Genomic DNA, 21,840 nt, shown 5'->3' with positions numbered 1-21,840 from the left:
ACACACACACACCACCTAATTATCCTGCAATCAGAGTGGGGCCCTCATTGGAGGCTTTATTGCCTATGATAGTGAAGACGCTCCACCGAGCGGGGGCCGGTGTGAAGGCACTGCGTGGGAAACTGGAAGTACTGATCCACAGGGTCAGCCTCCTGCTTCCCACTCACCCCAGTACGGGGGTCACCGGGTCAAAGAGCCAATATGCAAGAACAGCGGGCCCTAGCAGGCCCTAGGGAAGGGGCCCTGGGGGAGGGGCCCTAGGGGAGGGGCCCTAGGGAAGAGGCCCTAGGGAAGGGGCCCTGGGGGAGGGGCCCTAGGGGAGGGGCCCTAGGGGAGGGGCCCTAGGGAAGAGGCCCTAGGGAAGAGGCCCTAGGGAAGGGGCCCTAGGGGAGGGGCCCTAGGGAAGGGGCCCTAGGGGAGGGGCCCTAGGGGAGTGGGTTTTTTGCAAGAATTTGGAACACAAATAGCACAAATAGCTTAGCATATATATATATATAGCGCCTGCGGACGCAGGAGGAATATTATTATTGTTATTATTGTAGTGAATCATATTATTATTGTTTTTCTGAAAGAATAACAATGCTAACATGTAATTGTTATTTATTATATTATTATTATATATTCTATAATTATTATATTATTATATATACATAATTATATAATAAACTTTTATTATTATATTTAATTATACATATATATAATTATATAATAAACAATGATATAATAAACGATAATATAAATGTGTCTTTTCGACTCTGACGTCAGAGGGCGCTAGGCAGGGCGCCGCGGGGCGGCCCGGACTCAACAGGCTTGTTGTGCAACACCGTAACTCTTCCCCCGCACACACTCCTAAAGTATCGTTCTCCGGAGCAGCAGCCGCCTCTCCGCGCTGCTGTCACCATGTCGAGCAGAAAGCCCCGTGCGGTGGCGAATCCCTTGGAGACCACCACGACCGCACCCGGCGAGCGCATTCTGAAGGAGTGCCACAATCTGTACGTCGACAGCGAACACGGTAAAGAGCGAAGGGAAAGTGTGTGTGCGTTTGCGTCTGTGTGTGCGTGTGTGTGTGTGTGCGTCTCTGTGTGTGTGTGTGTGTGTGTGTGTGTGTGTGTGTGTGCGCGCGTCTGTGTGCGCGCGTCTGTGTGTGTGCGTGTGTGTGTGTGCGTGCGTGTGTGAGCGTGTGTGTGTGTGTCTGTGTATGTAAATCAGCGTTTCGATATAATGTAACCAATAACGCAGCACATATAGTTCAGATGTTATGCAACGCAAAGTTCATGGGAAACGGGAGACGCATGGGAGCTCTGCACACCCTAACGTTATACATCTTATTTAGATATGTCTTCTTACAGCCTTTGAACCCTGCTCTGCGTTTCGTGTGTAACCTCGTTACTTTAGTTACTCATCATTCGCCCTTAAGCTGAGCTGTCCACGGGCTCCTAGATCGTCCCAACCGCAGACTTTTAATGCTATGCAAATTTAATCACGTTTGCATAACACAAGACGAAAAAGTACCTAACATCCATTTTAACATATGCATCCGTATCAAAGCGTTTGCCTTTACACTATTACATGTGTATAACTATTGCTGTGTGCTCGCTGATCCGGTCTGATAAAACTGTACATTTGTAAAGGCTTATTAACAACAGAGCACCTCACCTCAGCTAATGCAAAGCAGCTGGGACTCGCGTTAAAATGCTGGGGATTAGAAACGCACATTAATAGAACTGCCTCCTCTTGTATCAGGTCTGGTGAAGATCGCCAGCAGTGTGGACGTGCGTCTCCTACCTCCACGGAAAAAGATTTTCGTGATGATAATGGGAAACCACTCGGCAGGGAAGAGCTCCTTCATCAACTGGTATTTCCCCAGTGCCACTTCCCCAGTGCCGTTAGAGAGGAGGCCAGCTGGACACTCATTAACTACTGATCTATATCCTATCTTAAAATCAAATCCTCCTCCGTGGGACAGCTTGTGTGATGTTATGGTCAAGACAGTTATCTAAAACAAGACAAATATAATTAAATTAACAGAATGACCGGTTTTCAGATACACATTTAGAGTTAAGTACACAAGTATAGTATACTTTAGACAGTGTTGTAATATGTGGTTTAGTTATGTAGAGGCTCTGGGGTTTGGTCAATGGGAGGGATGGGACTGCTGGTTCATGTTCATCTTAATGTCTCTGGTGTTCAGGTATATTGAGATGATCTGCTGGTTCATGTTCATCTTAATGTCTCTGGTGTTCAGGTATATTGAGATGATCTGCTGGTTCATGTTCATCTTAATGTCTCTGGTGTTCAGGTATATTGAGGAGCACATTCAGAAGACCGGAGTGGCTATTGAGACTCAAGGCTTCACCTTCATCACAAGCGGTCGCAAGAGAGAATCACTGACGGTAAGAAGTGCACTATTTCTCTTCTGTAACGTCTACCATTGATACAACTGTCAGTGTTACACTTAAAATGTCACTGCATGACTTTTCATCAATGTAACCAGTTATATAACCAATACTGTTAAAACATTTCTATAAAGTGTTTCTATAACCTGACCGTTACACTTTTCTTTAAACTGTTTCTATAACCTGACTATTAGACTTTTATATAAACTGTTTCTATAAACTCTTTAAGTAACCTTAACCGTTACACTCTTCTATCTCTTCTATAACCTGTTTCTATAGCTGTCCCATCTGGACTTTCCTATAACTGTAACTATTTCTATAACATTCCTTTATAACTTAAACTGCTTATGCCTCTGAACACCTGACGTCGTCCCATCTGTGAGTTACATATTACATAATCCATGAATCATCACATTTGCTATTTAAAGACTTGGGAGAATTGGCTGGGTGCTTCTTACACCTCCTAAAAGGGAAAGAATAATTGCAGCCCGTGTACAGAAAGTGTATTCCTGGTCAACAGTGCCATTGCATTGTTCACCAATGAATGGTGTAGCTGTGCATCCAATCACAGCCCATTCAGACAGGGGAGCAGACAGGATAAGGCCTCATGTCCCTGATGGTGCTGGGGTCTAAACATGATGCTCGTGTCTAGCCGGGGCTGGGCTGTGTAGTGTGAGAAGGTCATGGCGTTTGCTCCTCTCTTCCTCCCACAGGGAAACGCCACCTTGCACCTCTACCCCCACTTCCGACCCCTCCTTGAGTTCAAAGGTAAGCTCTTCCCTTTGAGATGCTGCCATTGAAAGATGATTCTGATTATCTGATCTTAATCATGCCCTTTGAAAAACGATGCTCATACACACGCCGGCCTACATTCTGAGATACACACATTCACTTGTCAATGCAGTGATGAAGCTGCACTGCAAATCCACAGTGCACTTTAAGGTGAGCCTCCACCTGCTGATCCAGTATACGGCTGCATTGTAACCCACACTGCACTACTGCCTCCGGGTCCCATGGGAACACACACTCACTTAGTGGAGCGCGTCTTACGGTTCAATGGTAAATGGACTGCATTCATACCACGCTTTTCTAACCAGTGGCCACTCAAAGCGCTTTACAATATTGCAGAATATTCAACCATTCATTCACACATTCACACACCGACGGCGGAGTCAGCCACGCAGGGCGACAGCCAGCTCGTCAGGAGCAGTGAGGGTGAGGCGTCTTGCTCAGGGACACCTCGATACTGCGGGGATTGATCTAGCAACCCTCCGGTTAACAGCCAACCCGCTCTACCTCCTGAGCCACATGCTGCCCCAGGTTGTCTTGGGCGTCCAGAAGGCCAGCCAGACGGACAGACAGACGGCCAGACAGACAGAGAGACAGACAGACAGACAGACAGACAGACAGACAGACAGACAGACAGAACATCCCTGTATTGGCCCCGATGCGACGCAGTGAACTGCCTGCTGGTCTGACGTGTTTCCCAGTGAGGACAAGCTGTTACAGGTTCCATACTGTAACAGAACGACACCACAGTGTCGTTGGAGGGTGCATTCCTGCTGTGAGCGCTTTCCCCCCTGGGAGAACGCAGATCCTGGGAGAACCTGGTTGACTAACAGCCGCAGACGCCATCAGGCTACTCACTACGCCATGTCCTACTTTCCACCGTCACACACACGACATACATGAAGGTGCTCCTACGATCTCCTAATGCCTGGATCACAGCTGTAGTGTTCAGCCCATGAGTTATGGTGTGGGTCTGCAGGTCTGATCTGTGCTGAACGGTTGTGTCGATCTGTGGGTCGATGGGCTGTTGGGCAGATGATGGTCCAATAGAAAATAGAAAGAGAGTGTGTGTGAGTATGTGCCTGTGTGTGCGTGTGTTTGTGTTGCAGGGTGTGGTAAAGGGTCGGTGTATGTGTGAAAGGTTTTGTGAGAGGGTCTGTGTGTGTGTGTGTGTGCGCGTGTGTACAGGGTTTCGTAAGGGTTTCGTAAGGGTGTGTGTGTGTGTTTGTGTGTGTGTAGGCTGTGGTCAGGGTCTGTGTGTTTTTGTGTGTGTGTGTGTGTGTGTGTGTGCAGGGCTTGGTCAGGGTCTGTGTGTTTTTGTGTGTGTGTGTGTGTGTGTGTACAGGGCTTGGTCAGGGTCTGTGTGTGTGTGTGCGTGCAGGGCTTGGTCTGTGTGTGTGACTGTCTGTTCACTGGGGTGGAGAACACATGGTGTGTGCGTGACTCAGAGCCACACAGCGCCCACCCTCAGCAGTGCAGTGGCTTCAGAGGAGCTGCGGAGAAATGTCACCGGCTTCACCCGGCGGTCGGACGGCTGCCCTGTGTGAGTGTGAGTGTGAGTGTGTGTGTGTGTGTGTGTGGCCATGCTGGGATCCATGCAGCTTATCTCAGCCGATCAGGGCTGCGGGCGGAGGACGCGTGTGGGACGGATGCCTTCAGCCCGCCGCTGGAGGGAGGATGACTCATCAGAACTCAGCAGCAGGCGTCCTGATTCACGGACCTGGAGAGGAGTTCTGCGCGTCGCTCCTAACGGAACGCGTCGCGTTGGCTGCGATGTGCTTATGGCTGTTTAGTTTGGTTATCAAGGACGGAGGTGTGTGTGTGTGTGTGTTTTGCTACTGTACTTAACAACCTGTTGCTGAGTTTGGACTACACTGCTCTTCATCACTTCGTTGGTATTGGACAGCGCAGGGTGTTCCGGGCTGCTTGACTCATGGTTGAGTCAGCCTCTCTGCATCCTCCACCGTTTCCCCTGCACGCGAGGGAGTTGCCTTTGCGTTCGCTTTTCTCGTTGATCGTGGCGAGCTGACAGCGAAAGAGGGATCAATACGTCACCGCGGGTCCACTGCCGGTGTGTGGAGCGCTCCGGCGCTGATGATCCATCAAGGACACGTCTGCGGTCTTTGAAGAGAGCGTCCTGTTCTTTAATGAGAGCGTCCTGTTCTTTAATGAGAGCGTCCTGTTCTTTCGACCACTCCTGCTAACCTTTCCTCCCCAGTGGACTCCAAGGGGGATCTGCGAGTTACATGAAGAAGAAGAGAGTTCATCTAGTTAATATAGTGATGTTAGTTAGTGATCACGGTGTGTGTGTGTGTGTGTGTGTGTGTGTGTGTGTGTGTGTGTGGGGGGGGGGGGGGGGTCTTGCATATCAGTAGGGTGGTCTAGCTCCGTCACACTAGCATAAGGAATGCTAATGTGCAGCACGCAGGAGGCGGCGGCACAAGGGTGTGATCTGTGTCTCAGCCCGACAGCTGCAGCCAACTCTCAACTAGCGCAATCGCATCGCGTGTGTGTTTGTCCTGTGTGTGTATGTGTGCATGTGTGTGTTGGTGCTTGTGTGTATGCATGCGTGTGTGTATCTGTGTGTCTGAAAGATTTAGCCTGGCTATTGCCAGACCAAGCTCAATCGTAGATGGAGCTTGGTCTGGGGAAGCGGCTGTCCTTTTCTTCAGCACTAGAGGCGTGATCAACGGGCCTAGTTCAACTGACTCTGTACGCGATTGGCTGGTTGCCGTCGCCTCCCTGTCGTCCTTGTGTTAAACCAGCCATTAGCGCGCCAGGGGGAAAAGCCATCATGGTGATTGGCTCCCGCAAAAACGTATCGGAAGCAGAAAGAAATGTATTGCTCCTCTCCAGACCATTCTGCAGGGCGAACTCAAATAGCCGGCAGAATGGGCGGGGCGACCCAGTCTATGAAAGATTGTGAGTGTGCGTGCGTGTGTGTGTTTTTTTTGCGGCCCATGGATAACATGTATTTTAGTGTATATTATATATAAGGTGTATTTTGCGGGGGGGGGGGCTTTGGGTGAGGGAGTAGCCAAGCGTGGCCCATAGGGACGTCCAGCGCGGTGCGTCACAGTCGTTCTTCACTAGCTAGCTTTACGCCGCGCTCACGCTAAAGCTGCCAGTTGAAGAGCTGTTGTGAGTAACCACGACAACCGGCCACCCCCTCGCCACCCTCTGACTGTTGTGATTACGGTGTTGTGTTTCGTCACAGCCGTTACGGGACAGGTCAACCTTCAACCAGCCCTGCTCTGGTCACAGCTGCTGACTGGTGTCATAACTAGTACTGTGGTTGTTACACACAGTGTCATCACTAGTACTCAAAACACACACACACACACACAGTCACTCAGTAACTAAGTCACTCACTCATTCACTCAGTCACAGTTAGACAAACACACACACACACACACACACACACACACACACACACACACACACACACACACACACACACACACACACACACACACACACTCACACACACACTCCCACCAGCCCGACCCAGTGTGTGTGTTCCTGTGTGTCCCCAGGTGTGACCGACTACCTGTCCGCTGAGATCTCCAGCTCCAAGCAGAAGAAGTTCAGCCTGCTGACCTTCGTGGACACGCCCGGCCTGGTGGACGGAGACATGGTGTACCCCTTCAGTGTCAACAGCGCCATCACCTGGCTGGGTACGCCGCACCACCTGACCTGGTCGTAACCAAGGGTTACGGCTACTCCGCCTGGATGAGGGCAGACCGCGTCATAGTTACAGACGTTTGAACTGCAAATGTTTTGTTGGGGTAGATTTATTATGGACATGTATTATACATTCATTATATTTTTCTGTGTTTTTTGATTTTTTTAATTTATTTTAATTTTATATGTTTTACATTATTTATTTGTATTCCTGTTTTTCAATCAAGGTCAGAGCAATTGTGGCAGTAATATTGCCTTCAAGATGAATTAAGTACTCTACCTTCCCTTACCTGTCTGCATGTCTGTCTGTCTCTGTCTGCCTGTCATTCTGTCTGTCTTCCTGTCGGTTTGCCTGTCCGTCTGCCTTTCTGCCTGTCCGTCTGCCTGTCTGCCTGCCTGTCTGTGTGCAGGGAAGCAGGCGGACCTGGTGCTGGTGTTCTTCGACCCGATGGGTCAGGCTCTGTGCAAGCGGACGCTGAACATCGTGGAGCAGCTCAGCGACGCCGTCGGAGACAAGCTGCACTTCTACCTCAGCAAGGCGGACGAGGCGGGCAACGAGACCGACCGGCAGGTACGGCAAGACATCATATAGAATATAACATCATCCTAGAGGTACACACAACACAATATATAGTATAACATCATCCTAGAGGTACACACAACACAATATATAATATAACGTCATCCTAGGAGGTACGTCACAACACAATACATAATATAACGTCATCCTAGAGGTACGTCACAACACAATATATAATATAACGTCATCCTAGGAGGTACGTCACAACACAATATATAATATAACGTCATCGTGGCAGAGGATCCCTCTCTTCGATCAGAGAGATAGCTGAAGATATAAACCCATTATGGGAATGTTCTTTACTTTAATCCAGCAATGCAACCAGGCAACAGCTCACACAGAGATATGTAAATATAGAGCTTATTATATTATTTCATTCTTTCGCCCACCCTCACCAGCCCCAATAGCCAACCATAAGTATAGATGGTATGTATGACGTGTTGTGCGTCTAAAGCCTCGTCTCCATCAGTAAGGTAAAGCCTGTGTTTCCTGCAGAGGGTGATGATGCAGATCGTACAGGAGCTGTGTCGCCGGCCTGGCCTCAACAAGTGTGGCTTTGAGATGTCCACCATCTACATCCCCAACCCCCAGAAGGTGAGTCAGAGACCCCCCCATGTAGACACGGGTCTACATGTCCGTTCCAGAACGGAGCAGGGCCGTGAACGCATGAGGAGTGAAGACATGAGGGGTGAACACATGAGGGGTGAACACATGAGGAGTGAACACATGAGGGGTGAACACATGAGGGGTGAACACATGAAGTGAACACATGAAGTGAACACATGAGGAGTGAACACATGAGGAGTGACACATGAGGACCCTCACCTAGGGTCTGGCTCTCTGCTGGAGCCTCACCTAGGGTCTGGCACTCTCCTGGAGCCTCACCCCGTGTTGATCACTGCGGCCCGGACGAGGACCTAGAATCGCTCCAGACTGTTTCATTGCAGCACTTTAGTCTGGCAGCAGAATTGGACGTCATTCGGAGATTTAGCACCAAGTATCTTTGTGACTTCGACCCGGTGGGCTGTATGTTTACACCCACTCTACCCCCTGTTAATCAGGGGACCGGCAATAAACACAGAAGATGCTTTTCTTAGATACTCACCACTTGACAGTTTTATTCCATTAAAGAGTTATGAAGGATTAATATGAATGGGTTTTTGGCGAGTGCGGAGCAGCCATTAAAAAACCAGCCTTCACTCCGTCCATATGGAGAGTTTTGCTGCCAGTCGCAAAATCTCAAGCAGTGACGACGCCCCTGAGGCTCAATGGCTTCATAAGGGCGTAACCCACGGTTACGTCACAGAGCCTTTTTTCCCCCAGTAAACTCTTAACGTCCACATTTTGGGGCTCCTGGTGTAAACTCTAACGTTAAGGCATTTTAGGGCTCCTGGTGTAAACTCTTAACGTTACGGCATTTTGGGGCTCCTGGTGTAAACTCTAACGTTAAGGCGTTTTGGGGCTCCTGGTGTAAACTCTAATGTTACAGCGTTTTGGGGCTCCTGGTGTAAACTCTAACGTTACAGCGTTTTGGGGCTCCTGGTGTAAACTCTAACATTAAGGCGTTTTTGGGCTCTTGGTGTAAACTCTTATTGTTAAGGTGTTTTGAGGCTCCTGGTGTAAACTCTAACCTGAGGTTATTTTGTCTCGTTCAGCCGAGCCGCTGTGTGAACCAGATCGATGGTATGTGCCAGACCATCGAGAAGACCATCAACCAGGCAGTCCAGAAGACCCTGGATCAGCTGGAGAAGGACTGCAACCTCATCACCTCCACTATCAAAGAGCGTCTAGCCCAGGACCGGTAAACACCTCCTCCCTGTCTGAACATAGGGAGCACTGTGAGGGAGAACTTGTGTGGGATTCGTTTCAAAGCATCAAGCGATTCACCCCCAGAAGTGACAGATCTCCGGTACTCTGGTTAGTTTGGTCTGTCCCTGTACCAGACGCCCCTGTGTGCTGTGAGCACGAAACCCTTCGTCCAAACCCTTCGCCCACATGCAGTGCAGTACTTTAGAAAACGAATCCAAACGTTAGCTAGGTTAGCTGTAGCCTAGCGCAGCCCCGCCCGTCACTCAGCGGTCCGCTACACCTGGTATCCACCGCTGTGAGGCCTGTGATTGGACGGACAGGAGAGAGCTCCGCCTCCCTTACCGCCGGTGGGCTGACGTTCAGCATCTCAACTCAATAATATCACAATCACATGCACATAATCATAACAGATGAATAGTAAACGAGAACGTTAACCAACTGAACATGTGTTCATGGGATTGATAAAGTGATCTTATCTATCCTATCGCTGACTTTGCTTCCATTAAGATGCACATAATCATAATATGTTAATGATGAATTAGATCGTTAACCTGATTGCCTTCCCTCTCCTCACCGTCCTTGTTTGTCCTTCAGGGCGGACGTGAGCCACAACAGGAGTGTGCGTGTGCACTCCTTCCTGTGCGGTCTGCTGGGCGTGCTCCTGCCTGCCCTCTTCATCCTCAGCTTCATCGTCAACACCTTCGCCAAAGAGGAGCTGGAAGGCCTGGTGGGGGAGGGTGGGGCCAGGGTGCTCTCCGTCTCCACGGTGAGCGGGGGGAACGTTGGCTTCTTCCATCCACAGCGGTTCAGAGGTTCAGTGGCGACCCGGTAGTGATGTGAACGCACAACCTCGGCACGTTACTGACCAGTCAGGATCAAGTATTAAACAATGCTGTCTGCTGTCAATTTAAATAAGTGATGTCTGTGTGTAAGACAGTGTTTCCCATCCTTTTTAGATCAGAAAATTGTGTGACCTGAACTTGCGTGTGCTTCCACACACACATCGCTTTAAATCGAGAACACCATCACTGGACAAATCGTCTGCTAAATTAAGAAATAGTCAATAATTATGAATGGTAAATATTCATAATGATTTTGATAGACATTAGACATTTATTAAAGAAGATTATTTAAACTATTGATTGGTATTAGATTGAGATTGTGTTGTTGTGTTGACAGGCCGTCATTGTGTATCTGTGGGAGTGGATACCGGAGGATGGGCAGGTCGTCGTGGTGATGGTGTTTGGTGCTTTCTGCTACCTCCTGATGTTTCTATCCAAATACTTTGCCCGGTAAGCATTATGAAATTTAAAAATACATCAATAAATACACTACAATACATGCCCTCTACACCACTCTGGTCTGGAAGAGTGGCGCTATTAAAGCTGCACTATCTTACTGCCATCACTTTTGTTGTTTCCCCAGACAGAGGGTGGATTAACCCTTGTGTGGTTGGCTTGTTTTCTACACTCTCAGTAGTCCAAATACTTTTTGAACAAAAGATGCCTGCAATGAAAAGCAACCATTATAGTTTTTTGTAAATTACTTAAGTAATACCTGCGTCTAAAATTCTTAATAGTGCAGCTTTAAACCAATAGCATCAGAAGCCTTTGTTACTTCTGACACAAAAGACTTAAGACGTGTCTTGGCCCAGATGTACTCATGGAGGACAAGCTTTTACATGTAGCCTCTCCAACACTGACACCTTGGTTCTGGTTCTGCTCTAAATGAAACATGAAGTGTTGAAGGACCTTGGTTTTTGTCTCAGTCAGGGCAGTAATACTCTGAGCAAGAAGGAGAAACGAACCCTGGCTGACTACAGCGACTACATCCAGGACGTCGTCCGACTCAAGAAGGTGAGAAATATTGTGTCGTCAATCAAGATGAAATGTTTTGTTGTTATTTTGTAAAATTGTAAATCTAATAAAATCCTTCTGCTGTTTCACAGGTGAAATTGTATGAATCATACCTCCAACAATGTGCAACTGAAGGTGACTTTTAGTACCTGAGGAATGTGAAGGACAATATTTTGGAACAGCATATAGAACAATATTTGACTATTCGTCCAAAAGCGTAGACAACAATAAGACAATAAGCGTTTTCTGAGAGGCACAAAACAGTTCTGTTGTCTCTCTCTCTGGGAACTTTGTGGGCTTTTTGATTCATTTCATAAGCAATATGTCTAATTCAAAGTGCCTTTTCTTTCTTATTCAATACAAGGACATCTCTGTCTGAAATAATCCCAGAAAAGGCATTATTTTTATAATGTGAATGTATTTTTCATTGTTTGTGAAACATTAGTTCCTGGAAAGTGCTGTTTACAAGTGCTGTTTGCACTTCTGTAACTTTTTAAGATTTGGACGATGACTTGCATTGACGTCCTGCCAGCAGAGTTTCAAACCGTTTTTCTGGTTCTTTAGATAACAGTCCTCTGAAAATGTGCACGTTGTTAACACACCAAAACAAAATGTGTGGTTTTCACTATTTTGCCAGAAGAGAGATCCTTATTGTTGACTCAGGAATCCCTTCAGATGTTCCTGAGGTCCCCATTCACAGCCATCTTGTGTGATCTATGTACTGATCATAAACGGATGACTATGAGGTTAACTTTTAGCTTTACTTCTGATGATCATGTGTGTCCTCAAAAGGAATCCCAGCGTACAGATCTTAGTGTGTTCTCTGCTCTGTCTTCCCCATCCATGTCTCGTCGTGGGTCTGCAGGGTTTCACGTTCTCCTGTCATCAAGGGGGTAAACTTGGTGTGAGCAATAATATAAAAGTAAGGGCATCATGTTAATAAAATAGTGTCGATAAGGGAGGCCTGATTATATATTATAATGTATTTATTTCATTATGTGGCCACAATGTCTTATAAAAATAGGTGCTCTCTCCCTCATTTATTTTCTTTTGATACGTCTAAATCTCAACGATGTGATCCCAGTAACTCAGTTCGCTTTCCTGTCTGTGTCATGTAGTCATGTTATTCAGCTGTGAAACTCTACAAAGCACTGATGCTTTTTACCCACTGCCATTTTGTACTATTCTCTTAGTACAGACTCAATTTTAGGGTTGATGCAATTCTTACTAGTGTTTTTTTTTTTTCAATGGAACAATATACAACCTTGACTCTATTGTATATACGTATACACACCAATCATATGTGACCTGACACTGCCTTGAAATAGCTGTGAAACTGTCCATAAACAGGTCATGCTTTTGTGGGAAATTGTCTATATTGTTTACCTTGTGGATCTGAAACATTTCCTAAAAATATAATATAAGTCGATAAATCAAAAAACTTGTCTTTCCTTGATGCCTCAACATTATTTGATCTCAACAGTTCACCTATCTAGTAATCAGAAACAAACAGTTCACCTATCTAGTACTCAGGAACACACCGTCCTACCTGACGGCTCTCTAACACCTGTTCTCACAGGCTAGCGTTTTAATCGTTGCAAACAAATCCGCAGCCAAAGGTAGAATCAAATAAATGTTTGGGTCATACCATTTCCACCATGTACATCCTTTGTGTCCACGCCTGTTGGTGAAACTCTCTGTATCCTCACTTTGTCTTCAGCCTTTTAATCAGGGCTTTTGTGATGCAAGTTCTAGCGTCACTACGCTGAACCATGTAGCCGTGCAAGGCGAAGAAGCTAAAGTCATGCATTTGTCTTGCAGGCGGTCTTCCTTAAAACCAGACACTGACCAGGGCTCATGTGAAGCCATGTAACACTGAAATAAAAACACATTTTAGCAGAAGGGGGCGCAGATTTGTTGTGGCTGAAATGACAGCAGCTGGTAATAATCATACTGATTTCCCAGTTCATAAACAATTGAGAGCTTAATCAGTGGGTAGTTATTATTGAAGATTTTTATTTTAAAGTTTTAGTTATAAAAAATACCATTCCAGTCGGGAGAAAAATGCATTTTTAACGTGATAATTAACATCTCAAAGCTCAAGTTTTCCTGGAACCTTTATCAGAAGATGACATGACAGCCATGACATCACATCCTCCTCTTCACCATCCTACGAGAAAACAAAACGCTCACAGACAGACTGACCCCCCATCAGACAGACCTGCCCTTCAGGCAGACAGACTGACCCCCCTTCAGACAGACAGACTGACCCCCCATCAGACAGACCTGCCCTTCAGACAGACCTGCTCATCAGACAGACCTGCTCATCAGACAGACCTGCCCTTCAGACAGACAGACTGACCCCCCATCAGACAGACCCCCCATCAGACAGACCTGCTCATCAGACAGACCAACCATCAGACAGACCTGCTCATCAGACAGACCGACCATCAGACAGACCCCCCTCCCGACCCCCCAGCCTGATAACCTCTGTTCCCTGAGTTAGTAACAGAGAGCCTCCCAGCGAGTCCCCCCCCCCCCCCCCGCCCCCCCCCATCTCCTCTCACCGCTACAGGGACGCTATGTTTTAGTCTTAGAACATATTCTATGGTGCAAGCACTAGCAATAAAGTATATTTAGAATTTGTTTTTTTGCAGTCTATTAGTGACAGTCTATTAGTGAGGCTATGTCACAGAGGGAGTGACCTTTAATCTACGGGTGTTATGAGAACTACAGCTGTGCACATCTCAGTGATCTAACGCGGAACAAGGGGAAGATGGGGTTTGCTGCCCTGGAAGACCAAGTCCTTTTGGTTTCTTGTGTCTTTTCAATGGGTAACGGTATCTCTGTATTGAAGATATGTCTCCTATTCTATGAGTGGGGCCATGCAGATGCATTGCTCTTCAATGTGTTTGTATCCCAGTGTTGGGGAACATACCATAAGCAGGAAGTTGATGCTTACAACAAGATAGATATTCTGTCAAAATGATCCCCATTCAGGATCGTAGCTATGTACAGTGTTGCTTGTAAAAAATAGCCAATGCCCAACCCTGGCATCTTATAAACAATGTGTACATACAGGAGAACCACACCAGTAACGCTTTAGAGAGTTAGTGAAACACGACGCACTGGCATGAAATATATTTCACAGCAGGATTGGCCCAACCGAAGTGTCACTCAGGAACGCCCGGGACTCGGGTCATGAACCTCAGACCTCAGGGTCCTCAGAGGGGCGGAGCTTCAACCCGTCCTGGGGGAAGGACCAGGGCAGGGAGCTCCTCAGCGGGTCCCTCCCCAGCAGAGCCCTCCCAGACCCGGGTGAGGGGTCCCAGCGCCGTGTCAGGGTCCAGGGTGGGGGTGTGTTCATAGCGGACCCTGGGGGCCACGCAGGTCTCCTCATTGAGAGCTTTTGTCGCTCAACCAGGAGATGTCTCCTGTCCTGCGAACCACAAGACACACAGGGATCAGACACAGGCATTAAAGGGCCTTCATGGTTCAATGAGCGTGTGAAGTCTTAAAGGGGAGTGTGTGAAGTCTTAAAGGGGAGTGTGAAAGTCTTAAAGGGGCGCGTACAATGTCTTAAAGGGGAGCGTACAATGCCTTAAAAGGGGCGCGTATGATGTCTTAAAGGGGCGTGTACGATGTCTTAAAGGGTAGCGTGTGATATCTTAAAGGGGAGCGTACGATGTCTTAAAGGGGAGCGTACGATGTCTTAAAGGGGAGCGTGTGATGTCTTAAAGGGGAGCGTGTGAAGTCTTAAAGGGGAGCGTGAAATGTCTTAAAGGGGCGCGTATGATGTCTTAAAGGGGAGTGTGTGATGTCTTAAAGGGGTGCGTGTGATGTCTTAAAGGGGAGGGTGTGATGTCTTAAAGGGGTGCATGTGATGTCTTAAAGGGGAGCGTGAAATGTCTTAAAGGGGCGCGTATGATGTCTTAAAGGGGTGCGTATGATGTCTTAAAGGGGAGCGTGTGATGTCATAAAGGGGTGCGTAGGATGTCTTAAAGGGGAGGGTGTGATGTCTTAAAGGGGTGCATGTGATGTCTTAAAGGGGTGCGTACGATGTCTTAAAGGGGTGCGTACGATGTCTTAAAGGGGAGTGTGTGATGTCTTAAAGGGGAGCGTGTGATGTCTTAAAGGGGAGCGTGTGAAGTCTTAAAGGGGCGCGTATGATGTCTTAAAGGGGAGTGTGTGATGTCTTAAAGGGGTGCGTATGATGTCTTAAAGGGGAGGGTGTGATTTCTTAAAGGGGTGCGTGTGATGTCTTAAAGGGGAGCGTGAAATGTCTTAAAGGGGCGCGTATGATGTCTTAAAGGGGTGCGTATGATGTCTTAAAGGGGAGCGTGTGATGTCATAAAGGGGTGCGTAGGATGTCTTAAAGGGGAGGGTGTGATGTCTTAAAGGGGTGCATGTGATGTCTTAAAGGGGTGCGTACGATGTCTTAAAGGGGTGCGTACGATGTCTTAAAGGGGAGTGTGTGATGTCTTAAAGGGGAGCGTGTGATGTCTTAAAGGGGAGCGTGTGAAGTCTTAAAGGGGAGCGTGTGAAGTCTTAAAGGGGAGCGTACGACGTCTTAAAGGGGAGCGTATGATGTCTTAAAGGGGAGTGTGTGATGTCTTAAAGGGGAGCGTGTGAAGTCTTAAAGGGGAGCGTGTGATGTCTTAAAGGGGAGCGTGTGAAGTCTTAAAGGGGAGCGTGAAATGTCTTAAAGGGGCGCGTATGATGTCTTAAAGGGGTGCGTATGATGTCTTAAAGGGGAGCGTGTGATGTCATAAAGGGGTGCGTAGGATGTCTTAAAGGGGAGGGTGTGATGTCTTAAAGGGGTGCATGTGATGTCTTAAAGAGGTGCGTATGATGTCTTAAAGGGGAGCGTGTGATGTCATAAAGGGATGCGTAGGATGTCTTAAAGGGGAGCGTGTGATGTCATATAGGGGTGCATGTGATGTCTTAAAGGGGTGCGTATGATGTCTTAAAGGGGAGGGTGTGATGTCTTAAAGGGGAGCGTATGATGTCTGAAAGGGAAGGACTTTTCTATAAGAGAGCCCTCCGTGTGTGTTGACAAAGAATCAAGGTCTACCACATTATGATCCAATAGAATATAAGATAACGTTTTTAAATAATTCCTCAAGTATATGAAAAACAATGTGAAAAACTAGTTGGTGTATGAAATGACGTACTGTATATACTGTTACTGAAGGTGAAAGGACCGTGGGCATTATTCTGTTTATATGTTCTTACATACTAATGAACTCTCAATTGTTTAACTTCTGTAATACTTTCAAAGTGATTCAAATCCCAAGAGTGTGTGAGGCCAGGACGGTGTTGTATCTTTGGGGACATGTGACCCGGTGCGCCTTCCTAACGTTACGCTCAATAAGCTACGGCATATACAGCTAGGGCCATGTCCCAGAACACCACAGGCCTTTGTAGCGCCCCCCCCACCCCAGAGTTAAGACTTACTCCACGTCCCGTTTCCTAATCAACTTCCCCGAGCCCAGGATCTCAGCAACGCGCGACACGATGGGGTCGTAGTTCATGCTGGCCACCGCCACCACCTCCTCACCCCTAGGCAGCGGGAACACGAGAACACGCATGAGAACACGCATGAGAACACACACAGGAACAAGCACGAGAACACACAGAACAACACACACAAGAACACACAGAACAACACACATGAGAACACGCACAGGAACAAGCACGAGAACACACAGGAACAAGCACGAGAACACACAGAACAACACACACAAGAACACACAGAACAACACACACGAGAACACACAGAACAACACACACGAGAACACGCACAGGAACAAGCACGAGAACACACAGGAACAAGCACGAGATCACACAGGAACAAGCACGAGATCACACAGAACAACACACACAAGAACACACAGAACAACACACACGAGAACACACAGAACAACACACATGAGAACACACATCACCAACCAGGACTTCACACTTTATAAAAGGACAGGATCAAAGCTTTTAGGCATTATTTTACATTCTCATTCATTAAAGAAAATACTAAAAGCCTCCTCTTTTATTACTACAATTATTTTAGGTTAAAGTACTTTTAAAACATTGTTTTTAAAGTGATATTTTTTTTAAATGATGTTGAATTGTTTTATAAAGCTATCAACACACATTCACGTTTGTTTGAATTTGGCACAAAATGTACCCAAATTGATTAATTGATATTAATGTTGTTTGATGGATATTGATGTTCCATCTGTGCTCACCTGGTGTAGAAGGCCACGAATTTCAGCTCCTCCAGATCACCTTGAATGATGACGTCATCAAAGCCTTCACCATAACCTTAGGCAAGGCAAGGCAAGGCAACTTTATTTATATAGCATTTTTCATGCATGAGGCAGACATCGAAGTGCTTCTCATAGAAACATTGTCATTCAATAAAATAAAATAATAGACAAGTAAAACAAAACATATGCAAAGTTTTAGAATGAATAAAATAAATAGAAAATAAAGGCAACATAAAAAAAAAAAACATTTTAGAAAGTGCACCTTTGAGAAAACAGAGGTTAAACTCTGATCGCCATATAACAGGTCTTCGTCTGACCGCTAGAGGGCAGTGAAGTAACTACTACCGCGGTGACAGAAAACTGGATTGGAATTTTGTTTCACTTTCCATCACAGCCAGCGGACACATTGATTCCTTGATGATAGACTCAAACCATCAGGACTCTCCGCTCACCTGCATAGCGGATGCTTTTCCCAAACATAGCCGACCAGAAGTAAGGCACCGTTTGGACCTCTGCGGGTTTCCCCATCATGCTGAGTGCTGCCACTCTCCCTGATGAAAATGAGAAACACAATACAGAAACAATGTCAATTACAGGCTTCAAAGTAAAAGTGCGAAGGACTCTTTACTCTTGTTCTTAAGGCTTTAGTTTTATATACAATTGTGTGCGCACACTCGGAGATGCCCCGCTTCCTACTGAAATAAATCCAAGTCATTGTCAAGCAATGGCGCTTGAATTCTGTATTTTCTATTTTTTCTATTTTTCTCGCCCTTGCCCTGTTGTTGCAAATACCGAAACACAATGCAAATAAAGGCTTCAAAATAAAAGCCCCTTTACTGCTACTATGTGTTTATTTCAGTGTGTAGGGACTTGTGCGTCCTCTAGGGGCAGCGTGGCGTCCCCTGGTCAGCCAGGCTGTTGTGTCAGGCCTGCCCCCTGAGGTCGAGGAGGAGAACAACAACACCAGGGTTCCATCCCCACCGTGGACGTGGGCCATCTGCCAGTGAGGAATGTTCACTTTCTTGTTGTTGCGCTGAGGGAAGGGGAAGGCCACCACGTCCCCGCCGGCGAACACGCCCTCCATGTTGGTCTGCATCGCCTGGGGGACCGAGACGTTAGCTTACAGGGTCGGGTTACCGTGCTGTTACACAAGGAGGGACTGTGAGGAGCAATGTAACAGCATGTAGTTAGGGTTAGGCTTAGGGTAGTGGAACTACACTGTGGGGTTAGGGGTTAAGGTCATCATAGGGTTAGGGGTTAAGGTCAGACTAGGGTTAGGGGTTAAGGTCAGACTGGGGTTAGTGTTCAAGGTTAGGGGTTAAGGTTAGGAATAGGGTTAGGGGTCAAGGTCATAATAAGGTTTAGGGTTAAGGTCATTATAGGGTTAGGGTTAAGGTCATAATAGGATAAGGGTTAAGGGTAAAGGTCATAGTGGGGTTAGGGGTTCGGGGTGAAGAGGGGATTGGGGTTCAGGTCCAGACCTTGTTGACGGTGATAAAGCCTTTGGAGTCCATGTGGATCCCACTCTGCTTCAGGAATCCAGAGGCAGGAACCGATCCTGGAGGGAGGAACCACAGGAGTAGAGTTCTGTGTTAACGTACATACAACATATACTACAACGTATAATACTCAATACAGCGCTGACTCTGTGAGCCATGAACCGCCACAGGTGACAGCCTCTCTGTGCGTGGAATGTCTCGATGTTGGTGGATTGTATTTCTTCTCTTCTCAACATGTACAGTGCATTCATGTTGTGATGTCCTGGACCTCTATGGACCTCATTGCGCTAAACCAGAATCCCATAGAAAGTGGACACGAGACTGATTCAGTATGATGGGCTTGGCACCAGTCACTGACAGGTGGGAGGGTGTGTAGTGGCTCTGGTGTGGGACTCCCAGACGTAAAAGGCTTTGGGTTCGATTCCCAATGACCGCAGTATACCCCTATAGGCATCCTTGAGCAAGATGCCCCAGCCTCTCCCTGCCTGCATCTTGAGTTCAGCACTCGAGTCCCTGAACAACTTACTGAGCCAAAGGAAGTCAAACATAAGGTCATCTTGGAACTCAATTCCTGTCACCTGTTCCGATGACACAGACGTCGGCCCTCAGCATCTTCCCGCTCTTCAAAACGACCTCTTTGAGCTGCGGGAGAGAACAACAACAACATCAGAACTAGGTCACGTTCTGGGGGGGGCTCAGGATTACACAGCTTTGAGGCCCTCATTCCTATGGCCCCTATTCGTGTGTGGATAAAGTACAAAGTTCACATTGTTGCCACACTCTTCAAAGTGAGGCTCCTGCCTTAATGTGTTCAGTAAATACTACTCCTGGGTTAGAGTCCTGGGAGATATTCACGAGACTGGCTGAGGTCCATTAGCCTTCATTCCACTAGTGGCCATTTTGTTTAGTTGGATGGCTATTCCAAACCTTGTACAACTTTTAAAGGACCAATGACAATGCAACGCATTACCATTATTTCTGATTCCACCATGTCCACCAGATAGCGTTCAGAATGCATCTGGTTGGGCTGTCATGGTCTCCCCAAACATCCCAGAAGGTTTCCCTGTCCCTCTAACCAACATGGCCGCCAGGGTGATAAGGTCTAGTTGGTATTTGGGGAGCAAGGACGAGTCTCGCGGTGTCTCTCACTTTGGAAATACCTCTCCATGTTGGCCTTTCATCTCTGAGACCTCGTTCAGCATGTAGAACTTCACCCTGTTCGCCTCAAACAGCTGCAAGACACAACGTACATCATCACATTCATAAAGACACCATGTACCTCATTCAATTATAGGACAGTGTGCTGAAAGAGAACCGTTGGATTAAACTCTGCTGGTTTGATATGTATATGAGTGTCAGTCAAGGCTGACATGAACGCTCTCCATGAGGGACGGATCTAGAGTTTTATGTTGTCCTTAAAGGGTAGAGGGTCCTACCTTCATTATGGCTTTCCCTACTTTCTCCCCGAGAGCCTTCTTAAAGGGGATGGACTCGATCCCGATGATGGACACAGAGTGGGCCTTGTCTGTGAGGGCAGCCGCCACCTCCATGCCTTCACACACAACATGAACAGTGGAACATGATGCACAACGTGAGAACAACACAAACACAACCTGTCCCCTCTACCCCTTTTTATCACTTTCACATTTAGTCATTTATCACCTTTACATTCAGTCATTTATAACCTTTCCATTCAGTCATTCATTATCTTTACATTCAGTCCTTCATCACCTTTACATTCAGTCATTTATCACCTTAACATTCAGTCATTCATCACCTTTACATTCAGTTCTTCATCACCTTTACATTCAGTCATTCATCACCTTTACATTCAGGCATTCATCACCTTTACATTCAGTCATTTAACACCTTTACATTCAGTCATTCATAACCTTTACATTCAGTCGTTCATCAACTTTAAATTCAGGCATTCATCACCTTTACATTCAGTCATTCATCATCTTTACATTCAGTTATACATCACCTTTACATTCAGTATTTTATCAGGTTTACATTCAGTCATTTATCACCTCTACGTTCAGTCATTCATAACCTTAACATTCAGTCCTTCATCACCTTTACATTCAGTCATTCATCACCTTTACATTCAGTCATTTTGCTGGAACTTTTATCCAAAGCAATTTCCAAATGTGTGGTAACTACAACGTTTACAAAAGTCCCTGCAGAAGGATGTTTCTGAAGAACGCCGTTGGGAAGAGGCTAATGGACGAATCAGAATCACGATGAGTGCTGTATGAGCTGGCGTTCACTGGACGATGTCAATGATTCAGGATCCCCTCACCGATGAAGGAGGTTCCCACGACGACGGCGTTCCTGTTGTTGGCCAGCCGGGCGATGCTGTTGGCGTCGTCGGGGGTCCCCAGGTGAAAGACGTTGGCCACGTCCATTCCCTGGTAGCTCATTGGTCGGGGTCTGGGGAACCACACACACACTCAGTTCACTCAATCACCCGCCCACTCTTCAGGTGTGTAGCAATCTGTTCATTCATTCACCGTCCCACCCTGAACCAGTGGTACCCCACCTTGGGGTCTGGACCAAGGTGGGGTACATACCACTATCTTGTTTGACGGTCAAACTAGATTATATCAAGTTCACCTTTTTCACTGAAGAAGAAAATCCTCCTAAAAGGTTTGACGGCTGTTTGCTGCATTGGCTCACGGTCACTGTGACTTAGTAGGGGCAGATGTAGCTGGTCAATGGGGAACAAAGGCGTGGGAACCACTGCCCTCAATAGACCAGGAGTGTGTACTTCCTACCTGCTTCCGGTGGCGATGAACAGCTTCCTGTACTCCATCCTCGAGCCGTCCACAAAGGTCACCGCCCGCATCTTGACGTCCACGACCGCCACCTGGAGGTCAGGAGCAACATGTTGGCTCATCGTGTGACGGGGGTCATCAACAATGTAAAGACAGGAAGTGAATGAATCATCCTGGACTGACT

General features: G+C 47.0%; 2 protein-coding genes across 2 annotated transcripts in view; one reads left to right on the top strand and one right to left on the bottom strand.

The window, feature by feature from the left end:
• The first annotated feature begins 878 nt into the window (after positions 1-878).
• LOC307084000 (uncharacterized protein) lies at positions 879-12,500 on the top strand. The gene is made up of 12 exons (XM_079748104.1): positions 879-1,012; positions 1,744-1,855; positions 2,300-2,393; positions 3,110-3,164; positions 6,722-6,862; positions 7,280-7,440; positions 7,945-8,043; positions 9,105-9,250; positions 9,853-10,024; positions 10,438-10,550; positions 11,027-11,114; positions 11,207-12,500. The coding sequence occupies exons 1-12, from the start codon at positions 901-903 to the stop codon at positions 11,258-11,260; spliced, it is 1,347 nt and encodes a 448-aa protein (XP_079604230.1). The 5' UTR covers positions 879-900; the 3' UTR covers positions 11,261-12,500.
• A 2,010-nt stretch (positions 12,501-14,510) lies between these two features.
• Positions 14,511-21,840, bottom strand: part of aifm3 (AIF family member 3) — a gene marked incomplete at both ends in the record, with an annotated part of 19,637 nt that continues 12,307 nt past the window's right edge. The window contains 11 exons of the mRNA XM_079751603.1: positions 14,511-14,553; positions 16,572-16,676; positions 17,360-17,435; positions 17,833-17,931; positions 18,362-18,479; positions 18,862-18,938; positions 19,458-19,521; positions 20,040-20,111; positions 20,316-20,431; positions 21,182-21,312; positions 21,657-21,748. Coding sequence (XP_079607729.1) covers positions 14,511-14,553; positions 16,572-16,676; positions 17,360-17,435; positions 17,833-17,931; positions 18,362-18,479; positions 18,862-18,938; positions 19,458-19,521; positions 20,040-20,111; positions 20,316-20,431; positions 21,182-21,312; positions 21,657-21,748 — 993 coding nt within the window. The remainder of the gene's footprint in view (positions 14,554-16,571; positions 16,677-17,359; positions 17,436-17,832; positions 17,932-18,361; positions 18,480-18,861; positions 18,939-19,457; positions 19,522-20,039; positions 20,112-20,315; positions 20,432-21,181; positions 21,313-21,656; positions 21,749-21,840) is intronic.

This window comes from Pollachius pollachius (genome assembly GCF_949987615.1).
Source record: "Pollachius pollachius genome assembly, chromosome: 1".
NCBI classification, from domain to species: Eukaryota; Metazoa; Chordata; class Actinopteri; order Gadiformes; family Gadidae; genus Pollachius; species Pollachius pollachius.
The sequence above is the reverse complement of the archived record's forward strand: the minus strand, read 5'-3'. Positions and strand labels throughout refer to the sequence as shown.

Bases quoted from the DNA above. Each gene is read 5' to 3' on its own strand.
- LOC307084000 (XM_079748104.1), top strand. From the start codon at position 901: ATGTCGAGCAGAAAGCCCCGTGCGGTGGCGAATCCCTTGGAGACCACC. The intron at 1,013-1,743 runs GTAAAGAGCGAA...CTCTTGTATCAG, and splicing joins GTACGTCGACAGCGAACACG to GTCTGGTGAAGATCGCCAGC. The intron at 9,251-9,852 runs GTAAACACCTCC...TTTGTCCTTCAG, and splicing joins GAGCGTCTAGCCCAGGACCG to GGCGGACGTGAGCCACAACA.